This window comes from Daphnia pulicaria, chromosome 1 (genome assembly GCF_021234035.1).
Source record: "Daphnia pulicaria isolate SC F1-1A chromosome 1, SC_F0-13Bv2, whole genome shotgun sequence".
NCBI lineage: Eukaryota > Metazoa > Arthropoda > Branchiopoda > Diplostraca > Daphniidae > Daphnia > Daphnia pulicaria.
This window is the reverse complement of record NC_060913.1, coordinates 26,859,529-26,884,316: the sequence shown is the minus strand read 5'-3', so window position 1 is coordinate 26,884,316 and position 24,788 is coordinate 26,859,529. Positions and strand designations below refer to the sequence as shown.

Sequence of the window (24,788 nt, the reverse complement as noted above, 5' to 3'; positions counted from 1 at the left end):
TTCATTGAATATTTTAACTTGAATTTATTCTAGAATCGTTCTAGTCTAGAAACGAATTTCATTGTCCAGTTCGTTGCCAAAAAAGGAAGTGCTCAACTCCTTTCGGGCTCATGCAACATCGGCAACTCTTTTAAGACGCAGAAAGAATTGTCGTTTATATCCGTGATATCTTTCACGCAGCATGTCATTTGGGGGGAAATCCTCTTAGGGAATGAAAATGGCGATGAGGCGGATGTTTTCAGGTTTTGGGGACGAGCCCTCCAGCATGTTGGGGCGGGAATTTATACGACTGAAAGTTTCCATGGGGAACCTTTCCAGGATTTATTTTGTAATAAAAGGAGTGCTGCGAATTCTTGGAAATAAGAGATCATTATCTTCCTCAAAGGCTTAAACTATTGTAAAGAACAGTTCTGTATCAGGTCTGATAAACGAATATTGGGTTGTGCAACCTAATCAACAAAAGTTTCACGACATTTCGAATCGTATGGGAGAAAAAGCTTTTTGAGTTTCGGCATTAACCGAGCGTGTCTGCCTTTAGTCTTTATCTTCTATAATAAAAATGATAATTTTTTGCCTTGGAATTGTCAAGCTCTTTAAGTTTCAACCCGAAGGATAAAAGGCTTTGTTCGTAGACATGATATGTTTTGAAAGTATGACCTTCACAGTCTACAATGACAAACTTGCAAAATCTATTAAAAAAGTTGTATTCCTACACATTTTTAAGTAAATTTGATCGTATGAAATTTCAATACCAAACGTTTTAAAATAGCAATAAAATTAACGAAGGAATCTCTGATTGATTCGTTGAGTGAAATCCGTAAACAAATAACAAAAATGTAAGTTATATAAGTATAGCCTGTTGCAATACTACAGCAAATTTGAAAAAAAAAAAACGAATCACTGAATAAAATATTATGCATATTATTGTTAAACACGTTGTTACATATTTAAAGGCACTGGGTTTGATTATTGCGCTTGATTAATTTGCAGGCGATTATTGTCCGTGGCACTTGAATGTGTAACTCTGCGGTAAGAAGTCTTTGCCTTTTTGGGGTTCGGTAATTTTTTTTAAATCTTTGCCAAAGTTTGCATCGTTTAGAGAATGTCCCAAGTCAACAAATGTTTCCCCCCATTTCCGCATTTTTATTTCTTGTTGTCTAGTTCCACATATGATTTTGTGCTCCTGGCGAAACGGTTTCAGATACGTTTCAATATCTCCAATGAGCTCCTCGTCAGCTACGATTAATTTGGCAATTTCAAGCAACAACTCAAGATACCTTTTGTAGTGATCGCAGTTAAATTTGTCTGATTTAGTTGGCCCTACCAACTCGTCGCTCAGTTTAGCCGCTTCTTTAAATAATTCGGGTTGGTTTTTCGATATGATTTCACTTGACGCAGATAACTCGCAGAGATCTTTTGCTTGCTTGGGATCGAATATGTTTGAATCCTTTTTGTAATCGTTGGAATTTGGGCTGGTAATAATGATTGTGTAAAGAGCCATCATTACTCGATGAAATGTCGAATAAATGGCAGCGAATTTCAATTGGTGTTGTAATTGGGCCATGTTTTTCTCATCGATGCTCAGAAGATGTTCACAACTGAGGCAGTTTGTTCCATGCCAATATGTTTCTTCCTCTTCTGTTTCAGAAAATAATTCGTCGTCGTCGGCCTCCTCCTCCTCCTCAGATGACGTTACACTTAGGCTGGTCTTTCGAAATAACTTTTCTGGTGTTTTTGGAGATTGTCTGTGTGGCACTGGGCGTTTTTGGGTGGAAGCTGACACTTTTCGTCGACGTTGTTCAAGCCTTGCCGTCGAAAGTGTTTTTTTTGCCTGAATTCCTGATTTTCGTAAATGAATTGCACTGGCGGATGAAGCCATAATGGAATGCAATGTTGATTCCGTTGTAGAAGAATTGTATTCCTTTTAGACTGTAGGCCTACTGATCACACTTTCAAATTGTCAAATAATTGTACCAGAGGTGAATGCAGGTGCAACTTCACCATTTTCAAAGTGTTGCCGCCAAGGACTTGACAAGTTGTCGACTGCCGTACGATCAAGCACCAAGTTTCTTGGCGACTACGCAGTTGTTCAGCTTTTATACCAACATTTGTTCTTTCTTTCTTAACACACGCCTTTTTTGGTTTGAAAAAAGTCAGAGGAAATCGCTTCCAGCTAGAACGAGGCAATTTATCCCATCTTCCCGGCAGAAAAAGTCGCAGTTCTTTCGTGCGACACCTTTGTCGTACATATGCTTAACTGTAGGGTGGACTTTAGAGTCTTCTATAAAACACCCATAGATATAACCCTTGACCAGTCTTTGTCGTTCGTGTGTCAACGAAGAATCTTGTCGCTTCGCTCGTCCGCCGATGACTGTTTAGCTCAACAATTCTAGTTACATTTTGTAGGAATATCGAGCCAACTGGTCCAGCAATCGGGCAAATGAATTTTCAAAACCTTTGAAATATCTGGCTGGTACGCTTATTGCTTATTGTCCTTTTTTTCGTTCAACAACCATAACAAATTTGTACGTTTGTTTGTTTTTTCTCCTTAGATCTAAATTGATCGACAAGATTAATATTTAAAATTGGAAAGATGGCTGGAATGGGATTTGCCGATCCAAGATTTATTTTAATTAACGGATTTTATTGGCAATCAAATGAGAAGAGGCGGCCTATTGTTCTGCAGGCGTGGTACGCTCAATTTGTCGATTATCTACTGGACCATTTGAGAAACAAGTTTCCCAATGACGAAGAAACTCAGGATCTAGAAAATAAAGGAGCGCATGAAATTCTCGTATACGTGCACAATTGGAGCAGAACTTTTTTCCCAAGCCTATCCACAGCTAACTATAAAAAGGCCAATAAGGCTTTGGAAGTTGTAAGATTCAGGCGGAACGATGGGACTCACGAGAAGATTAAGGATTTGGAATGGCTGAAGCAAATGCTTCGGGGAATGATCAAATTTTGTGAATCGTCCGGCATTCAAGAAGAAAAACTGCTAACATTCAAGAGAAATTGTCAAAGAGAATTGAAACAACTGAGAATTGAACCAACCCTTTACTAGCCCCAAATGCGCATATTGCATTCCATTGCTTGATTGAACGATACAAGATGAAGTCTATTCGTGTCGAATTAGTTCAAACTTTTGTGTCTGAAATAAGGGGAAGCATGATGCGTAGTGAATAAATGAAATATTGAGCATTCGAGATTTAGAGTTTATTATTTGGCTATTTTATTTTTCCTGTTTATTCTGTTCTGACTAGAAACGAATTGAAATTGAAAAAGAGTTAGAACGGCTAAATACAAAAAAAAGGTGACCACTTGGTCGTTTTTCCGGTAAACTCATTTGAATAACAAGATAGGAATGTTTGTGACATCATGCAGCTTTCGTGTTTTCTCTAGACGACTTACGTTTCTTTAAACCCCGTGACACATCTGGCTGCAGTGCTGCACCTTTATTATGCAAAGTGATGCTGATAGGAAAAACTTCCCAGTTTGGTGTTTTAACGACGGAGACTGGCGGTTGCCAGACGGACGAGACATCCACAAAGGATGCCAACTATTAAACTCTCCTCATTTGGTTACGTCAAGGCGTCAAGCCTTTGGGGAACGAACATCCTTCTTGTTAGTATTGCGACGAGAGACATCAATCCCTAGCTGAATTAGAAATCGCCGTTGTGAATGCTGCCCAATGCAATTTCTCTTTTTGGGGATTAGGCGAATTAACTTTCTAAGCTTTTAAATGTTGCCAATTTGATTCTATCGTGAAAGAATTTCTTTAAATCTTTTTCTAAAATTTTAATTTTCTTTGACGTAGCCTTTGTAATGAACAGCTGATATTTCTTGTCGTGTGATTCTTTTTCTATTAGCTGCTCCCTAGCGACTTTTGCCTTAAACTCTTAACCGAAAAATTCGCTTGATGTTCAGCCTTCACATTTATTTGTGGGAGTTGTCCTAAATAAGCTCCTCCTTTCCAGCGAAAGGAGGAGCCATTAGACAGAAATTTTCCAGTTGGTTCCGCCTATTGCATTCGTTTCTTACTCACAGTTGGTTAGAACCTGGAGTCGAGAAAAGTCTTGTTCGCCGCTGTCTTGTAATTGGCAAAGGTAATTTTCATACGTGAATTATTAGGATTAGGTTGTGGATTCTAATATTTCGTTTATTGATTTGTTGATTTGTTTATGATTAGTTTTGATTATACAAATGAATAATTGTGTCAACTCACCTGTTGTGATCCACACTGAAGAAATGGGTTCGTCTCGACTGAGAATAGCTGGCAACAATAACTCACTTTGTTTGCGATTCCCTGAAACTTTTGCCGCACAAATGTGAACTCCAATGGAAAGACCTTGGATTTTACCTGACACATGTGTTTCTGATAAGTCTCCCTATGCAACTTACGGAAACGAGTATCTGATGGCGGAAGTTGAGTGTTGTCACGTACGTTCCTTTTCATTCCGTTTCCCTCTGCCCGCGTCCGACTGGCACTTTCTCTCGAGCTTTTTGAACGCCATTTTACTCAATTTTAACCGAACTTAGAATTTTAACTTTCTCTTTTCTCAGCCAAACTAAAAATGCTTTTACTGCGGTGTTCTTGAAGCTTGTAAGATTCGAACTTGCGAAAACAGCGAAATGCGACTCGTTTTTCGGTGTTCCTAACAACTTTTTTCTTCCCTATGATACCTTTTCTCGCTAATAATTCAAAGTGTCGGATCATTTAATAAAATGAGCTATGGAGGGACGGTCAAAGTGCATTGTTCTTATTGCCGTTTATCTCTATTGTCACACGCTTGGTGTCATTTTCACTTTATTCGGTTTGGCAAATGTTTAAAATCTAATCATAGAGTTATTGCTATGGTTAATTATGAATAACAGTTGAATAACCGTATCTTAATTGACATTTTTTTTTTATTATTAGAATTTATTTATTTTTATTCCCCCAAGTTTAGCGTTCCATGTGGACAGACTGGATACTGGATCAATTTTACATATTACTGGTGTTGCAGTCACGGGAATACATACGCTGGACTGCTGGACTGTTTTGTCTTCTTCACGGGTTAATACATTGTGTAATTCCAATCCTTCTAGCTGGAATAGCAGTGATTGGAAATTTCCTTCAAAAACTTGGTAAGATTATCACATTGAATATTTTGAATGCTTCAGTTCAAATTTACCATCTAGATGACGCTTCGCTTTTCCCCATTTCAAAAACCAAATTTCGCCATCCATCCTTTGTTGGTTTATTGCTTTCGCACTGCAAAACAGAACCTGTAATGACACTTAATAACTCATGAAATGTGAATTTTTTTCCTAGGTGGAAATAACTAGCAAGCATTTACTTCAAGAATTGTCCATGCATTTCCTTACAAAAACTGAACTATTTGACTACTGGCCAATCCAACAACATCGATTCCAACCGCCTCAAGGAGACTGTCAAGATATAGAGGATATGTTAGAAATACTTCAGCTGTATTTCCATTCCCTTTTTCCAAAGTTATCAATCAAACAAAAAATCAAATTTAAAAAAAGAATTGATTCAAGCATTACGAGACGTCAGAAGTGCTTATCTAGAAACTGCCAGTTCAGATAATCTAATTCAAATAATTAATGTTTGCAAAACAATTCTTGAACATCTTGAAAATTGAAGTTGAATTAAAATTCTTTTAACATGTGCAATTCTTTATGTAGTCCAGTATGATTTCAAATTTTTTTTTGAAAATGCGCGCTTGAAAAAAACGTGCAATTTCTAATGTTACAATTCGCCACTAGGTGGAGCTACAGGCTGCTCTTTTTTTTTAGCAATTTGCTGTCAGCTGTCAAAATTATCGTAGACTCTTGTACTGAGTTAACTCAGTCGTACTCTGGTCGTACTTGTGCCGTCAACTGGACCAAAACGAAAAAAAATTAAAGTTCGTAAGTATCCGACTACGAAATTTTATTAATCGTTTTGATTAAGTTCTTCTATAGAGAAAATTAATTTAAAAAGCAAATTTAGATATCTGTTAAGCCCTATTAAGAGTATGTTCACAGTTTACAGAGCATAATGGGGGCAATAGCCAGAAATGCTATTACTCGGTTCACCTCCCAGATTCTGGGAGCAATAGATTTTAACTCAAAAGCTGTCAGCTTTTTAATTTTGTTAATTTTGACTATTTCTTATTGGTGTTTTAACAGTGACCGATACTCCAGTAATAGAATTTTCTTAATACCACACACAATATGGTAACAAGTTGATAATTATGACCAGTTGCTAATTTTGTAGATTTCTTTTCAATTCTTAGGTATCATCACCTGTCTACACAAATTTCCTGGAGGGATGGATTCCAGAATATTCCATTGACACATCATGAAAAAAACAACTTGTGGAATCCGTGGGATCACTCTCAAAATCAGGGTAAATGTCATCAATTACTTTTTTCACCATAGCCATGACTTTGCCACATTATAGATTTATAATTTGAAATTGTAGATTATAAAAAAATATTAAGTTTGACAACAGATGCTGAGTTGGTGATCGATATAGTTTCAGTTGAGTAGTCAAGTTGAAGTTGTAAGATATGGAGTTTGTTGAAGTGTGGTAAACAGTGAGAGTTCAGATTAGATCTTTTGTGGGGAACTTCTGCCCAGACTTGCATTACACAGTTGTCTTAAATTATTTAAAGTCTTCAAAATTGTCTTAAAAATTTTATTTACAGGCATCAATGATCAATCTTCCCAATGGAATCAGGCCTGGTGTTTTAATCGTAAACTTCTACCTGGCGTTTGATGCGGGCATTTGCATCTGCATTCACCATATTACGGTAGAATTGATTCAGTTTTTTCAATCTGCTAGTAAACTTCAGCAAATGATTTCTTGAAGTACTTATTTGCTTTAGTCGTATCGTAACTGGAAAATAAAATAAGAATTTGTTTCCGATTTATCTTTTTTGAATTCCTCGGTCGTTCCTACGAGTTAGTTCAACTGGTTCGTTTCTACATGTGGCCCGTTGACTATTTTATACCTTGCGATAGGTTTTGACTTCTTTGTGCTGGACTACTCTGCACTGTGCAGTTATCTAGTTGTCTATCTAAACGGCCAATACCGGTATCTCAAAAGTTGACGCAACAAGTGACCGATATTCAGATTTATCGAACAAAGAAAGATTGATGAATCATTTATTATTATTATTATTATTTTTTTTATTTGTAGTGGTAATTATCGATTCAGGAAGTTGACGATGCGATGTAGCCCTAAATCCTTTTCATGCTTTTTTTCTTCCGCATTTGAACACAAAGACTCGAGCAAAGATGGAAAGAAACTCGATTAGAAATAGTAAAACTTTGGGTTAGTTATCCTTAATACAGACTGGTCCACTGCCGAGTTTCTTTCAATCCCAATCCAAACGAATGTCGTGTCGTTGGCATGCGTAACCTAGGCTAGGTGTTTCTCTTTGGGTTTTAGTAATGCAGCATAAAAGAAAGCGTACCTTTGTTTACGCAATTTTATTCTTTTGTCGACAAAGAGTTTAGTTAGATCGATAGAATCGTCCATTTCATACGGCCAAATCATCTTCCTAATTGAATTGGTTTTTGCTGCTTTTTTAAATTTTTGAATGTAAACTAAGAATGTGAGTTGAAATCTGATTTCAAGTACACGTACTTTTTAGCTAAAACGTAAGGCTCATTGACTCATTCTCGAGCGTTTGTTATGAAAACCAAATCAGCTGGGATGAGCCAACTTAATCCTAAGCATCAAATTGTTTTATTTATTAACCAGCCAGATATAATTATTATTCAGCTTAATGGTTTGAAATTTTGTGCTTGGCTTTATTTCATCTTCATTTCCCACCCCAAAAGCATTTTTCTTTATAAGAGTAAAGTTTCGCAATTTTAAAATAATAATAATAGTCCTACTCATTGAACAGTAAACCTAATAATAACTCTGAGCAATATCCATTTCTTTTCCGGTTTTCTTGCAAGACAATTCTCAATGAAATATTCGACAAGTAATTGATTAGTATGCAATGGCAGGTTGAATTTATTAAAACACAGTTTAAGCCGAAACGATTTCAAGCAAAACACGTAACATCGAATTTCAATTTTTTTAAACAATTTAAAGCTCAAGTTTATCCATTAGAAGGGTTAACTGACGCATGGGAGAGGAAAAACTCTTCGATAGTAGAAACGTCTTCCGAAAGAATAATTTCTTTTGCTTCCAACTCGTCAGCTGACCATTTCTCGGATCTTCGTTCCGTTAACTCCATCTTCCTTTCGAGAGCAGATCCCTCTTTTGGTTTGAATTCTGGATAGGGAACTTCAGGTTGCGCTAGGATACGTTGTTTGTGCAGTTGCCACAGCTGGGAAAATTTCGCCATTGTCCCTGGGTCAAGTTTCTTGGGCACTTCACCCCGTATCAGTGCTGCTATGTTGGCGTAGATGGCTGCATAGTCGACCCCTTGGACTAGAGACGGAGCTGGGCGTGTTTCATGCAGTGACTGCAGTTGAAAGTACAGTGCCATATTGGGCGAGTAGTCAACACCTTTCATCTCGCGAAGTTCTTCAATTTTGGTGTCCAAAATCATTTCCTTATCTGATTTCTCCCGGTCTTCCTCAAATTGAGTGAATAGATAGCGAACGCTATCAACAGTTTGGTTGGGGAATTGGGCCGCCAATTTCTTGAAATCTCCATCAAAACCGATTTGAAAGATGGAGAGAAGTCTTTCTTGTTCTTCTTTAGTCCAATCTCCGAATCTTTTTTTAATTTCCGAGACGGAGTTCTTAACCTGTATCGAAAAACATTCAAAGGTAAAATTAAGTTTCAATCTGGCACGGAGTTTAAATTTAAATGTGTAATTACCGGTGTTTTTATACGCAGACTACGTTTAGGCGTCACGTCTCCAGCTTCAGGGCATTGTTTGGCAGAGGACTGTGCTGCATTCTACAAACAGCATGTGTAAAGGATTAATGGTGGTTAGACAGCGGACACAAATTTCCTTATTTACCTTGTAGAAACAATTTCTTTCTTCGACAACAGAATTTTTGATTTTTACAGCATCAACACTTTTGGAGGTTGAAGCACGCTCCAATCTTTCTGCCCTTTCTTCATTAGAAATGTGACTTTCTGCTTCTGTTCCTTGACTTCCTTCTTCACCAGAAAATAGTTTCCTCTGTTTCACTCTGCTATCTTTCCATGAACTGTTATCTGGAGTGTTACTCATTTTTTCCCTCACTGAATCTAAGGAACACAAATTGATCGCGGTTAATTATGACAACTTGACACAAACCAGTTGAATAATATTATGTAATAATGAGTGAGAAACTGAAGAAAAATGTGAAGTCTTCAATACTCGAGCAAATGGTACTCGAGCAAAGTCAATGTATTTCGAGCTTTTTCTCAACCAAAGGAAGGTACGTGTACGAAGTTCGAGTCAATTCCGTCACAAGCAGTCACGAATTCGCGATACACAATCTAACAATCACGATGCTACAGTCACGCAGACACTACCTCGTGAATCCAGAATCAGCTGGTAAGCTTTAGTCGTCGTCACGTCGCCAAAGAATGAAAAAAAAAAAGCACTGTCCATTGTCCGTGGATGCAAAGGCTGTCACTAGGTGGCTTAAATGCTTAATATTTCAGTGTGTATAGGGATTAAAGTGTTTAGGGATGTAGGGGGTTTGTTATCAAAGTGCTGAGAGTGAGAGATGACTTTTTTTGACTTCGAGACGCTGTACGAGAATGTTTACTTTAGTGATTGCGGGAGACTTTCTTTCCTGGCATTTTCTGCTTTATTCTGCAAGTTTATTTAAAAATGAAATTTTGTGTTTGGTGAATTTACAGGGAAGGACGTGTACTGGAATTTATACTTGGCTATTCCGTTTGATCATGTGGCCTGCCGTTCAATTTCCCAAAATGTCGTCTCTTGCTCTTGCTTTATTTTGCACGTTTCGTCACAAGTTAAGGTATTTCCACGTCATTCGACCAAGCTGAACCGAGAGTGAACTATTTAAAACAAGTAAGTGAATCTTAAGAGTTTGCACTTTTCGAAAAAGTTCATTTGCTAATCTTCTTCAATCTATCTGTTAAAGCATGTTGAAGATCTTGTCTTTCTCCACGTGGGCACTGCATTTGCATGAAGTTGCGTCTTTGAGATGGTCTCTACTATGACAAATGTGACCAAAAGAGGAAATCTGCATAGGTAATTATAAATTACTTGTAAGCCAAATAAGAAGGTTAGCATTTTTTATGTCGAACAAAAGTATAAAGTGCTATCCCATGTAGATGCAATTTGTATAAATCTGTCTTGATTTTATTAGTTAATGTTAAGGTTAGAGATCCCTTTCCTTATCTATTGAAGAATTTGAGAAGATGGCAATGTCTGAGTTTCATTACTGTCATGCAGGTGACTTTGTTGCTGCCAGCTGGTGAAAGGGAGTGGTTGCCAAGAACAGAGTGAGCTAACTATCAAGTTTCTTGTTTCATCCCGTCGAATGATGTCGTAAACTTTTTTTCCTCCTCAGAGAGGACTTCAATGGACAGGAGAGTTGACAGAACCGAACGATTGCAGTTTTCCGCTTAATGTCGGACGAAATTCAACAACGTCACATAATTCACCCATCGAACGAGTTTCTTTCTGCAATTTTACCACAAATGGAACGTTTGTCGACGGTACACTTCCCTGGCGGAAGGGATTAGCTTGATTGGGTAACTGGCTCCGGAACAGACGCTTCTAATTCCTCCGATGGTAATCATCTTTTAAGCTTTCAATTTGTCTCGTTCTGATTTCTCTGTAATCTGATTGGGTTTTCGTGGATTTTGGACATAAATGATAACTATCAATTCTTTTTTTATTTTATTTTTTGGCCTTTAGGGGGATAAGCATTCTTCGAAACTTCTTTTTTGCCCAGACAGCAACAGCAATTGCCTAGAGTTCAACCTAAGATGTGGCTCAAGATTCCCGTTTACCAGGCCACCTCCCCTCAACATGGTCATCGAAGACAAACTGCTGATCACGTGGCCTGAAACAGCTGCCATTTTACTGGAATATCGTACCTTGCTACCTGTTCGTCTCGCGCTGCCCAAAAAAGCTTAATTAAACAACAAAGGTAGTTATGTTGTATATTACTTAAACTTGCAGAATAATGTGGCTTCATCGCCATCTATGATTCACATTTACAACTAGTCAACTACTGATATGGAACAATAAGTCTTAGTTACGTAAGCCCGCCGCCATTTTTTTGTAGCACTGATTGTGATTGTTGATTGAAAGGTATCGTTAGTTTATCCGTACGCCGTATTTTCCTTCTTTACAGTTTTCTTCATAAAAATGTTATTTCCTTTTTGGACTGTTAGATGTGAATGAATCTTAATTATTTGTGTATGAATTTAGTTATTTGTGTGGTAACCTAGCCTATTAATTTTTACTTGGAAATTTCAGCTGATCATGTGGCCTACAATTTGCGAAGATGTCGTCTCTTTTTCCTGTACGTACCGGCTGTATGTTTTGTAAGAAGCACTTCAGGTATATATGTTCAACTTTCTAACTGTGAGACTTAATTAGTTGGTGACTATGTCTTAACTTTCCTGTTGTAGAACTTAATTTGTCTACCTTGGAAAAGCTTGCTAGTTGAAGGATCCTTATCAACATTTATTCTGAAGGATTGTTATCTTTAACTTCTGTCACTTTTTGTTTTTGTCATTTGAGACGCTGTGTCCTTGATAGTAATTGAGTTTTTTTTTTTTTTTTTTTTTTATAAACAGTCTGGTAAAGTCTGAGCTTCATCATTGCTGCCCAATGTTAACATGGATTTGATGCAGCCAGCTGGTAAAGGGTGTCCCCCTTCTACCTGTACTGCTGTGTGTTTCGTCAAATGAAGAAACATGAACAACTGAAGTAAATATTCCAATCAACTTTGACCTTCTTATTGTCTGGCTGATTCAAAAGCTTGCTTACCGACACTGAGAGGTTTCATAGTTTACCTATACTTGTGTCATTTTTGTTGTTATCGCGAGAATTTACTGCTTGATAGTACCTAATTGATTTTTTAAAAACCAGGATTAACCTTCAGTTAAATCTTAGCTTCTCTTTCTTCTTTGTAGTAGTTTAAATCACACATTCTGTTTTAGTTTCAACTAAAGCTATCAGATATTGTTTTCAGGATATTTTGTTTAACTAAACCATATAAGTGTCATTAATTTGTCTTTTCAGAGAGCATTTCCATTGATGGTGAAGATTAAATCATTTAATTTTGGTTACAGTTTTAACGTGTATGATCGCGTAGTTGGTGTCCGCTGTGGTACGTTGTTGCAGCCTATGCTGGTGATAGATCTTTCTGCATCAAGTTCAATTGGCCGTGCTGGTGTCGTGTTACCGAAGTTGCATTATTACTTTATTAAATTGGCATTGTATCAATGTAGTGCTTTAATATGTTAAGAAGAAACAAAAAAGAAATATGGGAATATGTTTATGTCAAACAAATAATAAACATGTTTTTGGGGTTGGGAAAGTAAAGAGGTGGATGTTGGAGGGGGGAGGGAGGATATTTCAAGTTTGGATAAAAATTTCGTTAATTTATAACCCTACCAATTAATCTCCAAACCCCAAAAATATATACACCTTCCAATCCTTCAAACCCTGTAAATATACATCTACCAACCCTTAAATCTATACCCTTAACCCTATAAAACAGTGTTAAACCTTAACCATGTAATATATGTAATAAATAAAAAAAAACACTATATAAACTAACTTTTCCTTTTATTTTCCTTTTAAAATGTTCAAAAAATTCAATAGACAGAGCGTCCGGTACAAGGCGGTTTACTACTGCACGAGTTTAAACGCAACCCGCCACCACCGCTGCGGCAATGAGACAAAAAGCGATGGTTTAGTTTAGCGGAATTCTACATCGTCTTTGTACGGAGAATACGAGTACGAGTACGGATCTAGTGGAACAGTACTGCAAGACTTCTGACATCCCCGGTAATTATTTGACTTCATTATTCTTAATCGCGTAAATCTTCTCGAAAAAATAAGAACAAGTTTTTCGGAGTAAAATGTTCCAAATAAAATCTGTATTTGACACGAACGCCCAAAAATGCATTTGGCAGAAAACGGCCATAAATATTTTTGTTAGATTTCGTATTTCGACCAGGATATGTGAGGATCTTAAAATAGCTTATACCCCAAAAAAGGCATTGCATTGATTTTCAAATATTTGCACGCACGCGAAGAGCATTATATTCTCGAGTCTCTGCTGTTATTGCCCGCCATTAATCCGCAGGTTACGTCACGAAACTGACGCTGCGCGTTTATAAAGTCACGGTCATCTATAGCGCGCTGAAGTGTTTATGGCCCAGCCGAGGAAATTCCTTTTGGCCAAAAACTGATGACGTCAAACACTCACACGATAGTGAAGGTTAGAAGCCGGCGTCTCGTAACGAAATTTGCATATCTCGTCTACTTACTACGACATACTAAGCGCTTGCTTGCAGATTGCGCATGATCATTTTAAAAGTTTTTCAAGTCGCACTTTTTCTCGGTACTGGATCTGATGATAGCGATTAGAATATAGAAGCGATAGCATCGCACAATCAACTGATTGTAGTCATTTTACAAACTTTTTATTTTTCGTTTCTTTTATTTTCCCGCAGATTGCCCCAAGGTTTTGACGCTGTACGGCATGTCGAATCTGGTCAGCGAAAGTGAACACTCGCTCGACATGATGGATCCTTACCAACGCGACGACAAAACCATCGGTACGATTCAACAATTATTATTTTCCCTTTTGTGGCTGGCGACGATTCATTTCTCTAATCTTTTTCATATTTGGATATTATTATTTCAGTGTGGGAGAAGATTATGCGCGGCGAATTCAAATTGCTAACGAAATTGACCAGTGGGAAACCCGTCAAGACTCCGCCGAAATCATCCGCTGCTCTCGGCAACGACGTCTACTCGTCGCCGTACGAAGTCCGCGTCCGCCCGCCTCCGACGTTCGTCGCTCCGCCGGCTACTCCATCCGTTGACAGCAGCCAGCAGTCGGAGACAAACGAACCATCGTCTTTTGTTATTATTTCATCGCACAACCGAAACGCTGAAAATCGAATCTAACAAACCAATCAAGACATATCTCACCCCATAATTGCGACTTCCAACCAACGAGCCGGAATCGGTTGTAGTTGTAAAGCCGCAAGTGTTTGGAGATTATTGGTGTGTTTTTCTAGTGTCCTTCTCCTACCCTGTACCAGCAAGAAAACGCCCACGTCATCAATTTCAATCATGCAGACTTACAAATTCAACTTTAATTATTAACTCGGGTATGTTAGACATTTAATTTCATTCAACAGTCCAATCAGTTTTACTCATATCAGTGCTCTTATCTTTGCAGAAAGTGTTGTAGCTCTAAAGTTGATTGCGGTCAACTTTTCGACGGCTATAGTACCGACAGTTTGCTGGACAATACCGTCGATCTGGAATGATAGTAAAAACGGCCTCTTCTTATTCTCAACTGGTTCAATCGTTCCCCCCTGGCAAATGGGTCTGTTTTTATTGTTGCATGGCGTCTTTCGAAATGTTTTCCAGTACCTGATGAAATAATAATGTAGACAATCCGCCGTTCAGTGTCCTTTGTTTAATTGCTGAAGGGCCTTTGAATGTCTGGTGATGCTGAGATTGTCGACGTAGATACCTAAATTTCATTTGTATAAAATTCATTTGTGGATTCCATCCTGTTCTTTGTTTTCCGTGTTCTTTCAAATATTTGTCAAGCATTTATTGTTCGTTGTGTCGAGATACCCAAAAAATAAAGTTTGTTTAAAAATCAACCAAAGGGACTGATGAAGTAAATAACCAAGTACCTCGTGAACTCGGCTCGATTCATTTCACAGAGAGTAACAAAGCGGTCAAAAGTTTTAGGAGACGAAATCCTGGATGTTTAGGTAGAAATACATAACAGTCACTTTGATTTAAAGACTGTCGAGGTTGCACAAGTTGTTAAGACAAGCTGTTTTATTCTGCGATAAAACCAATCTGTCAGAACTGATCGTATGAACTGTGATCGAGGTTAAATGTGCAATTATACGTATAGAAAAACCAATAAATTTACATAGCAACAGATAAAGCTAAACAAATTAGAATTTTATCTCATTGACGCAGAGCTATGTTCAAGTACAACTTCGTTTTATTCGGTTTTATTATTTTTTTTATTTTTAATTATTTGATTTCGCGGGAAGGCCAAAAGAGAAAAAAAGTTACATTTGACAACAGCGTGATAAATGGCTGCACGAAAATTATTATTTGCTGTTGTGAATATTATTTGCAATTTTTTTTTAGCAAATAAGTAAATATTTTAGCTAAATCTAGTCGATTTAGTTCGTTTCTTAATTTTATGTCGACTCACGCGAGTTCAAAAAAAAATCTGGCAAAAGTGCATCTGCTGTTCAATGCAATTATTCTTTTCGCGCCTTTATTGTCAGGGAAGGGATCGAAATTCAGAAAATCTTTACTCTTTAGTCGTTAAGTGTATAATCGTCGTTCGTCGTCGTTGGACGTTGGTGTCGTGGTTTTTCATTGAAGTCTTTCACTGTTTTCTGATTTTCTCTTACCATTTTCTTCAACATGCCTCAGCCGAAATGGTACAACAAATCTCTATCAGAATTGTGTATGGACAGTATCGTCGATAACATGGAGAAATGGACGGCATTGCGTAACTCGGAGCACGTTTCCTGTCATTTTTATCATCTACGTGAGTGTCAATGAAATAGTTAGTTACTGCGTAACTTTTGAATTTATTATGCCATTTTGACTACACACAGCTTCACATTGTCTGGAGTACATTATTCGATGTCTCATAGAAAAGGGAAGGCTAAAAGAGGAGATGTTGGAATTACTCATCAACCCACATTCGAAAGTTCTTGATTTATCAACAACTTATACATTTGTGCAGGAAAGTGATCTCGAAAGAAATCTTCAGATTGTGCGCATAGCTTCAGTCAGATGTTCGGTAATTATTTATTATTCCTTATTATTAGTGTGAATTAATGAATAATAACTCTTGACAATTTTATAGCAACTAACTACATTAAAGATTGGTGGTTATCATGATGACAGTGTAAAAATATTGGAAGACGATATTTTTTTTTCCATGTTGCAGCTATTTGAACACTTGCAAGTTCTTGATTTGTCTTACTCAACATATGGTGCTAGTTGCATGCAAAGTCTTGGAGCAACTCGTAAACCAATACTAAGGTAGACTCTTACCCAATAGAGTAAATTACCTCATTTGCAGCTAGCACTTACTTTTTTTGTTTTTAATATTTTGTCTTAGGGAGTTACTAGTTGATTGCTGCCCCAATGTAACGGATACCGTAATGCTTGAGTTTTGCATCGGACAAAGGTCCCTTTACAAATTATCCTTTAGGAGAACAGCAGTGACTTCTGTCGGAATTAAATTTGCCATCGAACATTTAACGGAACTGAAAGAAATAGCATTTGACGAAGAGCACAATATCCTCAAAATCTTCCGTGACATTCACAATGAATCCAGAGAATCGAAAAAATATTCGTTCACCATGTTGTCTATTCCACGTTACGTTCCTTACGACAAAGGCGGCATTTCGTTGATGGTTTCCATGTGTCCTGCCCTAGTCCATCTTGTCATGCACACGATTGAAGGAATTACGGATGTGGAGTTGTTAGGTGAGGAAATCTGAATTCTTTTTAGTTAGGTGTGTCGAGAAACTAAATACGGATTTATTACAGGTTTTCGTGAACTTAAACAAATCAAAAGTCTCATATATTTTCCTGGCAGTTTTTTGACGTTCCCTTTTCACGGCGGTGTAGTTCCTATTCTTCGAGTCCATGGCTATTCATTAGAATGCTTACACTTGCCTCCGGTTCCGAGCGGAAAAGTACATTTAATCATCGAGTGCTGCCCAAATATTCGGAGACTTTATCTTTCTATAGAAGATAGGCCTAGTGACATTGCCGAGCAAGAAGTAAATCATTATAGCATAATATTACAGCATAATTGCCGAACAAGTTGTATATCAGTTTTCTTTTTATCCCCCGAAGGAAGATCTTAGGTCCCATGAAGCAGCTCCGTTAAGGATGTTGGAAACCCTCGTTCTGCTTAGTTCTACTTACATTTCGCCATTCGTCATTTCTCCCGAGATTTTGGTGTTTCTCTTGTCTTCCCCTGCTCTTACCATTTTAACCATTTGGAATTGTCACACTCTTACTGACCAGATAATTGAGAAAGCTTGCGCTAGGAACACCTTCAAAGATTTGACCAAGCTAGAGTTTTTAAATTGTCGTAATGTTAACCAGAAAGGCATCGATTTCTTCATGAACGAAATGAATCCCTTGTCAAGAATTATTTTGGAAAGATGTGGTGATCTGGACATTTTGCGATTGAAAGAAATGGCAAAAGAGAAGAATTGGAATCAGGTACAAGTGTTAAATCATTGAGATTGATTGCAACAAAAGTGCGTTCTCCAAATTCCGAAGCTCCTTAACCTTCCATTTTAGTTTCAAACACTAATTTCCTCTGTTTCATCTGCCGCCACACAATTCTCGCTATCACACGTAATAATTACTGTAGTAGTGTTTGTTTTAACTATTTACTTGTACTTTTACTTATTTTTGTGTCAACCAAGTCAAATATGAATTTTAAAATAATTCAATAACACTCCTATTTTTTATGTTTTCATTTAACAATTAACATTCAACAGGTTTATTTTTTATTTTTAAAAGACTGTTACATTCAGATTATCTCGGAATCTTTTTTATTTAGGACATGATTTTTATTATAACTTTCTGTAAGTTGGTCATTTGCTGCTGTGTCGAATTTTAACTGTCGAAAATGGCTTCAGCAGGAGTAGTTGGTGAACCGGTTGTTGGCAGATCGGTCGTCATTGGCGATGGAGCCAGTTCCAGGATCATATTTAGCTGTTATCCTTGTGGAGGAGTTGGAGATTTAAGCATATCCCTTGTATGCCCTATTGCTTGTTTCGATTGATGGGTCATTTAGTAAGTTTGGTCGTAGGTGGGGTGTTCACTATCATTATGAAGAAGTAGACATTTCCATTACATTTGTGAATTTTTTTTTTGCAGGTATACACTATCCAGTTGGTGAATCCAGCACAGATGATTCATCTCTTCTTCTTCCTTCGTTTGCTGCTCGTGTACATTGACGTGAGTGTACTCACGATGGACTTCCTTTCCTCCCATCCCTCCTGGTGAATCAACTTTTCTGTGGGTGGAGCATCTGGACTCTGGAGAGATGCCTGGCTGTTTTTCCTGGGCTTTGCAAGGTAGGAAAAATTACTTTTATTTTTCCCTTTTTGTTTTTCTACTTGATGGGGTTGAACATTTGGGCCTACGGTATTTTTTATTATATTTGGTAATAATACTCGGCCGAAACAATTCAGTTTTTTTTTCCTTTTTAATTGTTTATTGTTGATTGAAACAACAAAAAAATGTCGCGTCACTTGAAATTTTGATTGCGAAATTTGTCGTATTTTCCCAACTTCGTTTTTATAATGACGTTCATGTTCGACTTAATTTGGGGCGTTAACGACAAATAACGGCTATAAACCGAACTTGTCCAAAAACGTGTCAATTTCCTTGTTCGTGAGTGATCTGAACAATTGATGTTCAGGCAAAAACTGACAGGTTACTTGCCAGAATTGGCCGCGAAATTTGAATTTGCACCAGCCTTGTTCTTTTTCGAAAATCGTTTGGAGAATGACGCGATTTTTTTTCTTAATTCGATTCGTAAAATCGTAAAAGGTTCTACTTTACAGAAGAATATCTCTTTCATGTCTCAGAATTATCTATTTTTTGTTGTTTACTCTTTTTTTGTTAATCTACGTGTAAACTTGTTCATGTTACGAATTTTAATTTTCAGCAAACTCTTGGTCAGACAAAATGGTTTGCAAGTTTTAATTTCATTTCACTTGCAACTTCTAATATTGTCATGATCAACTTCAAGATCAACTTCTTTCCTTCAAATACCTTTCAGTCAGTAAAAATATGATCTTATTTCTTGTACCGAATTCGGCAAGTGCGGAACACACGCTCCTGTCAGTGCGTATGCTAATTGATTGATTCGGTTGCCCCGTGTGTGTTATGACTTTCTGCGTCGTAAATTTGTTGACCGCCAATGTTGAATCTTTAAAGTGTTTGACGCTTTCCCCTAATTGTAGAATTCTTTGGGTCTCTATTGTAACATTGTCTAAGACGCTTGCTTAGATGAGGAACGGAATCACAACTTTTCTACAGTTTTATTCACTTGAAAAAATCCACTTTTTTGGAAGGGTGGTGTCCTCAGAGCTTGAAAACTTGAAAACAGTTTTCCTAAGTTGATGAAGGTGAGGTGGAATGATGAAGATGAGGTGGGTCAGAGTGAAATATGGAGTTAACGGGTAAATAAATTTTAGCGGTTCCATCTCTCTAAATTCAAAATCGTCGTCCTTTTCGAGAGCAGCTGTCCAGTAGTCCGGTGTTCTGATAGTCGTCTAGGGGTTCAATATGATTTAGAGACTGTCGAGACTGCACAGGTTGTTGAGACAAGCTTTTCTATATAACACAAGCGCTGTTTTATTGTGCGATAAAACCAATCCGTCGGAATTGATGGTATGAGTTGTGATGTAAGCTACTTGGCACATCGAGGTTTCTCCGATGAGGACTGGGTACCCCCAATTAAATCTCTTCCTCTTCTCATTGTTGAATTTTGAAGGGAACTTAGAGGGCGGAATGAATCATCTTTTACGACGCAATCGGCCTCATCGTCCCGCTGCTCCGACTGGCGTTGATCAACAAGTTCCCGCACGGCCGTTGGAGTTCCCGGCTGTTCATTTTCCAACTTTTATTTATTTGTTTCGTTCGTGAATTTTCGTATTTTTCTGCGTGCGGATGCGATTGTGATGACGGTGGCATTGCTGGGCCATGGTATTTTTTCGGGTCATCGTCTTTCAGGTATAATTTGTCCAGTGAAGCGCTGCACAATTCGAGATAGAAATATCTAAAAAAAAAAGAAAGTCGTTAAAAGATTATTTTGTTTTATTTTTGACGTCATAAGCCTTTTTTTTTTTTACTTGTATACAGAATCACTTTCAACGTCAAACAACTTGACGACATTGGAATGATCAAGTTTATCTAAAGCGTCTTGTTCTCGTCCGTTGCTCTCAATGTCATCTAATTTGATTCGTTTGACAGCCACTGGAATCCCGCGCCAAACGTCTTGAAAAACTATTCCAAATCCTCCTTCGCCCAATTTCTTTTCGTTGTCGAATTCTTTCACGTTCGACATGATGAGTGATTCAACGAAGGGACTTTTTTTCATTTCACCTATCTGAAACGGTGTCGATTAGACTAATGACTTTGTTACTTGTTTGTTTCTCTCGTTGGTGCGTCTGACTAATGTACGGGAGGTGGGAGAAGTTTATTGATAAGCGCCCACATGTAATTCGCTTCCTTATCATTTTATCAACCGGAGAAAAAGATTGCATCTTGGCCTATGTGAAAGAAAACCCTATGTGTTGTCTTGAGAGGTAAATCTAAATCATTACCGGACATTAACCTCCACATTTCTATTTCAATTTCGACATTTTTCGTCAACCCTATATCTGCCTGTGAGAATTCATTAGGGTTATTTTTTACCGAAAAGGGCGCCCATGATGATGAAAATATGGAAATATTCGTTTGGGTCTCTCAATTGGATTTCGCTTCCTCGTATCATCGGCAATAATTAGTTGATGATCGCGCCATTAACATCTCACTCTTTTTTAAATGAATTTTTATTCGATTTTTTTTTATCGGCGTCACTATTGTCATATGGTCGGATAAGTTATTTTGACAGCGGGAACAACAAAAGAACGTCTCTTAGTTTCATTGGCAGGTAAAGTTGACGTGGACATATGGTGCAGTAGCCTTGTTTGACTATTTGCACTCTTTATATTTACATTTTGAAAGTCTTTGGCCGAATTACAGACTATCGTTTTAAGGAAGTCGCCAGTTATGAAGTGTTTGTTCATTTGATTGATGGCCAATTGACGCAGATGGTCAACTTGTGAGTGCCATGTCCACAGTCCGTGTCATCTACGAGTCCTTAATTTTTAAAAAAGTAATTGACAACTAACTGAATAAAACGACTTTTCGTATTTTTTAAATCGTTCTTTGATGCTTGTCAAATAAGACTATGAGAAACAATGACCTTGGACTAATTATCATTTTGATATTTTATTTGAATCGTATCGACCGTCTAGGGCGTTTTTTTTAAACGTGTTATGTTATTTGGTAGAGAAATACTGAGGGCAGAGTAAGGAAATGAAACTTGGTGGCCTGATTTTGTCTGTCTAGTGTCTCTTTTTTAGTGTCGTGGCGACTCTGGCGGCTGTCACTTCTCCTGCTAAGCAATCACCTCGAACATTTTCTGTGATTCCAAGTGAATTAATTTTTTAAATGCAAGTCTGTGTTTATATGCAAATAATTTTCCCCAATTGGTTTTAGAAGATTGGCGTCTGCATCGCGATGGGACGACAGCTGCTAGTTCACTTCCCTCTGCCATTAGAATATTCAACTACAGGTGAAAGATGTCGGTTGATTAGTTTGTCGGTATATTACCAACTGCTGTGTTTTCCTTCCATTCTTCCATTTTGAATATTGCTGTCTGGCGCTGTCCACCTTTTGTTGGCCCATCTAATTTGTTCCTGTTTTTATTTTCAGGTAGGACTGATGCTGGAGTGTTGGCAAAACTGCCGAACATCACAAAACAACCAATACGGTCATCTGTCAACTTGATGTTGTAGAGCCACAATTGTCCAGGACGTGAATGTCATATGCCTACGCCGAAAGCGATTAGCATTTTTCGGGGCCAGGCCATTCAGTTCAATTGTCGTCGTATGTGTAAGGTAGGACGCCAATAGAAATTTATAGTTTTATTTCATGGATTGAAATGGTTGATTCCTATTCCCCCTATACTGTATTGCTAGTCAATTTTTATCGACTTTTTTCCGTTTATTCCTGTGGCTCATGACGTTGGGACTTTTTGTTGTGACATTGCTCCATGCTGAAGGTGTTGGGGCGAATGGAATTGTCCGAAGAATTCCTCAACCCGTCGGAATGCTGGTGGACAACTTTATGCTGGCCCGCAAGTAAAATCATTAGGTGAAGGACTTTTTTCCTCCCCATTCAGTGAGATTGACTATGGTCATCGGCAGCTTACATCTACGTCTTCTGAGAATGGGTAAGACAAAAGAAACCATCAGAATATATCCGCCTATTTTGTTGTGTTTTGAGTGAAAACTTGTATATTTCGAGGGTCTCAATCTCAGTTTTGTGGGTTGTTACGCAATGGTTTAATTTGTTATACCTTCGCCTCTGCCAAACCGCCAGTACGACTGCAATTGGCGTTGCACTACGACGCCAAATGATTGGACGTTGCCGTGCGATTGGTGGAAATAACTGACCACTTTGTCTTTCGAGAGTCGGCCGTCGGTCCTGCATTGGCTGCTGATTTTGTAGCTGTCGTTCTAGAGGAATTCAACTGTATTCAGGTATAAGTGAAACTAGTTGGTGTCTACGTTTTTTTTTGTTTTTCTTGTCTCTTTTTTATTTTTAAATTTTATGTAAAGTCCGTGATGAGACGATTCTAAACTTGCGCTTTTGTGTAGCGACAAGATGCCGAAATGGAAAGATGACGGGCTGTGTTAAATGCATATGCGTAGAAGATGTAACAGTGATATTTCAGAATCTCCGTTTATTCTAGCCATCAAACTAATCTGAGCTAATTTTCACTTAGCACGTACATATCCGTGTAGGATGATTGATTCGCAGACACTTTGATTCATCTTATTGTCTGTGGATTAAATAAGCCAATTGGCATTCGACACTGTCCCAGGGTTATTACCAACTGTCTACACGGTTTTCCGGGTAAAGGTGGGTGTTATTTTTAAATAGCTTCAATGTAAACAGCGTTATTATTTCTATTAGTTGTCGAGTAGCCTATTTCTTGAACGAACAGTTCTCTCATTTCGGTTTTTTATTATTCAGTACATCAGAACAAGTTACTTTTCGGCAGATGAATTAACAAATATTATCTGCAAGGTGGGTGACGGTGGATAAAGATAAGTCAAACAGGTAAGGGATCGTTTATTTATCTTTTGAGCCACAGGCAGGGGACGTTTTAGTTTACTCTGACTTGAGTGTTATTCCTTTTCATGGCAAAAACTTTCAGACTGCAGGCAGAGAAAAAAAGGCCATGACTGAAACAGTTTTATCTCGGTAAAATAAGATCCGACTTTTATCTCGAATAACAAATTGTACTATCGCTGGGTGAAGTTATCTCGTTTGCTTGACTTATCTTGCAAATTTTTGCAACCTGGTGAATATTGTGATTGCCTGTAGACTGTGGCGTTAAATTTCAAGATCCAATCGAATCTTAAGTGCTCCTCGTCATTGATAGTTATTATTCTCCGACTCGCTCACGATGGCAGCTCATTGCGCGTGTGTATCTTTGCCCGCCAATCTGAAAACCATCCAACAGTATTTTGACCTGGCTAAAGATTACGAGGATTCGGCTGTTGATTACTGGTGTAAGCCTAATGTACAGCATTATATAGTAGTTATTGAAGTTTAAATTTTCTTTGTCTATTTTAAAGGCGAACTCTACGCACTTCGGAAAGGGTTTCACATTCAAAAGACGAAAGAAGATTTGACGTTTTTGCTGGATCTGATGGATCGGCTGGCGAAAAAGAAAGAAGAACTGAAATCATTAAAGGTACTTAAATAACTGAGCAAAAACACGCTGCTGAATTGATTGGTGTATTTGTGTGATTATCTAGACAGTTTCCGATTTGAATGCTGCTCAAGAACACATGGAGAATTTGGCGCTTCAAAAATTTAACGAAGCCAATGCAAAATTAAAGCTCGCCATCATTGATTTCAATAACATGTGAGATTATTCGGGTCGATTGAGACCATCGAATCTGTATTTGATTTTTCTTTTTAACGATTTCAGAGTTGATTTTGACGCTGTGTTTTACGCCGCCGAGTCACTTCTGGAAGTGTGTAGTGTTTTTGGTCAGTTAAGTGAAGAGTTAGCCAAAAAGAAGAAGTATTTGGAGTTTTCTGTCGCATTTTGTCACAGATAAATCGACTACCTTGAATGTTTTTTAGGTATGCCAATTTTTGCATAGCAGTCGGTGGTATTTTAAATGGATTCGTCCCGTCTGACTTTCAACTAGCAGCAATCCAAGCCCTAAAAATAGAAACAGAGGAAGAACTAGTGACAATGGCCAAACTCATTCATGTAAAGGTATGTTTTAAACAATTGCAACCTACGTGCATAAGATGCATCAAGTAACGTTATTTAATTCATAGGCTATTGCTGAGCCCAATTCCTCGCCTGCATATGCTGGTATGGTTCTAGCTTTGTCAACCAAACAAGTTCCCTCTTCCTCCGATCCAGCGGTAATAACAAACTTCCGCAAGGTACTCTTGGCGGAATGCCAGAAAAGGTTTGAAGAGGATTATAGCAGCCGGCAGGATACAAAGGACGGAAAGGAAGGAATCGAAAGCGCCGATAAAGTTATAAATGTTTTTAAAGTTAATTCTATATGCTTTAATCTTATTTGTTGTAGGAAACGCAAAAGAAAGACATAGAAATCAAATTGAAAAAAGGTCCATTACATCGAAGAAGGTCCCTAGGGAACGTGAGGTAAAGTGCTCATTTACGGTTGAATAAGCTATAAAAACAAGCTGTACAGTTCTTTCCGGCAGGTTTATCGGCGAATTACAAAAAAAAAAACG

At 37.8% G+C, this 24,788-nt stretch overlaps 4 protein-coding genes and 1 long non-coding RNA gene across 11 annotated transcripts in view; 4 read left to right on the top strand and 1 right to left on the bottom strand.

Annotated features, from left to right (window-relative positions):
* The first annotated feature begins 4,049 nt into the window (after window positions 1-4,049).
* Window positions 4,050-7,413, top strand: LOC124318825. 2 transcript variants are annotated; one of them, XR_006912520.1, is made up of 8 exons: window positions 4,050-4,106; window positions 4,190-4,440; window positions 4,950-5,127; window positions 5,315-5,451; window positions 5,770-5,913; window positions 6,282-6,394; window positions 6,696-6,800; window positions 7,012-7,413. It is a non-coding gene; the product is annotated as an uncharacterized LOC124318825 (long non-coding RNA). The 2 variants fall into 2 exon arrangements; XR_006912514.1 differs by lacking the exon at window positions 7,012-7,413 and having other exon boundaries at window positions 6,696-6,920.
* A 692-nt stretch (window positions 7,414-8,105) lies between these two features.
* LOC124320704 lies at window positions 8,106-9,488 on the bottom strand. The gene is made up of 4 exons (XM_046783576.1): window positions 9,288-9,488; window positions 8,982-9,218; window positions 8,837-8,917; window positions 8,106-8,762 (listed from the first exon to the last, which is right to left on the bottom strand). The coding sequence occupies exons 2-4, from the start codon at window positions 9,195-9,197 to the stop codon at window positions 8,106-8,108; spliced, it is 954 nt and encodes a 317-aa protein (XP_046639532.1). The 5' UTR covers window positions 9,198-9,218; window positions 9,288-9,488.
* A 366-nt stretch (window positions 9,489-9,854) lies between these two features.
* LOC124315050 (lysine-specific demethylase 4C-like) overlaps window positions 9,855-24,788 on the top strand; it is a 291,933-nt gene continuing 276,999 nt past the window's right edge. Inside the window, exons 1-7 of one of the 6 annotated variants that reach the window (XR_006911482.1) lie at window positions 9,855-9,992; window positions 10,066-10,175; window positions 10,380-10,429; window positions 10,498-10,721; window positions 10,848-11,082; window positions 11,415-11,498; window positions 11,738-11,902. The gene's annotated coding sequence lies outside the window, so the exon portion shown is untranslated. Of the gene's footprint in view, window positions 9,993-10,065; window positions 10,210-10,379; window positions 10,430-10,497; window positions 10,722-10,847; window positions 11,083-11,124; window positions 11,248-11,414; window positions 11,499-11,737; window positions 11,903-24,788 lie in introns of those variants that run through there. The other 5 variants (XM_046780418.1, XM_046780427.1, XM_046780437.1 and 2 more) reach the window with 5 other exon arrangements.
* LOC124318312 lies at window positions 12,909-14,279 on the top strand. Its single transcript, XM_046782820.1, has 3 exons — window positions 12,909-12,956; window positions 13,628-13,732; window positions 13,822-14,279. The coding sequence occupies exons 2-3, from the start codon at window positions 13,657-13,659 to the stop codon at window positions 14,085-14,087; spliced, it is 342 nt and encodes a 113-aa protein (XP_046638776.1). The 5' UTR covers window positions 12,909-12,956; window positions 13,628-13,656; the 3' UTR covers window positions 14,088-14,279.
* On the top strand, window positions 15,397-17,623 carry LOC124315304. Its single transcript, XM_046780890.1, has 6 exons — window positions 15,397-15,720; window positions 15,791-15,978; window positions 16,045-16,223; window positions 16,303-16,673; window positions 16,737-16,972; window positions 17,049-17,623. The coding sequence occupies exons 1-6, from the start codon at window positions 15,594-15,596 to the stop codon at window positions 17,442-17,444; spliced, it is 1,497 nt and encodes a 498-aa protein (XP_046636846.1). The 5' UTR covers window positions 15,397-15,593; the 3' UTR covers window positions 17,445-17,623.

What these genes read in the sequence shown, in the direction of transcription:
- LOC124318312 (XM_046782820.1), top strand. Translation starts at nt 13,657, where the DNA reads ATGTCGAATCTGGTCAGCGAAAGTGAACACTCGCTCGACATGATGGAT. An exon ending in ACGCGACGACAAAACCATCG is followed by an intron (nt 13,733 to 13,821) that starts GTACGATTCAAC and finishes TTATTATTTCAG; the next exon opens with TGTGGGAGAAGATTATGCGC.
- LOC124315304 (XM_046780890.1), top strand. Translation starts at nt 15,594, where the DNA reads ATGCCTCAGCCGAAATGGTACAACAAATCTCTATCAGAATTGTGTATG. An exon ending in ACTCGTAAACCAATACTAAG is followed by an intron (nt 16,224 to 16,302) that starts GTAGACTCTTAC and finishes ATTTTGTCTTAG; the next exon opens with GGAGTTACTAGTTGATTGCT. An exon ending in TACGGATGTGGAGTTGTTAG is followed by an intron (nt 16,674 to 16,736) that starts GTGAGGAAATCT and finishes GATTTATTACAG; the next exon opens with GTTTTCGTGAACTTAAACAA.
- LOC124320704 (XM_046783576.1), bottom strand. Translation starts at nt 9,197, where the DNA reads ATGAGTAACACTCCAGATAACAGTTCATGGAAAGATAGCAGAGTGAAA. An exon ending in AAAGAAATTGTTTCTACAAG is followed by an intron (nt 8,918 to 8,981) that starts GTAAATAAGGAA and finishes TGCTGTTTGTAG; the next exon opens with AATGCAGCACAGTCCTCTGC. An exon ending in GTCTGCGTATAAAAACACCG is followed by an intron (nt 8,763 to 8,836) that starts GTAATTACACAT and finishes TTTTCGATACAG; the next exon opens with GTTAAGAACTCCGTCTCGGA.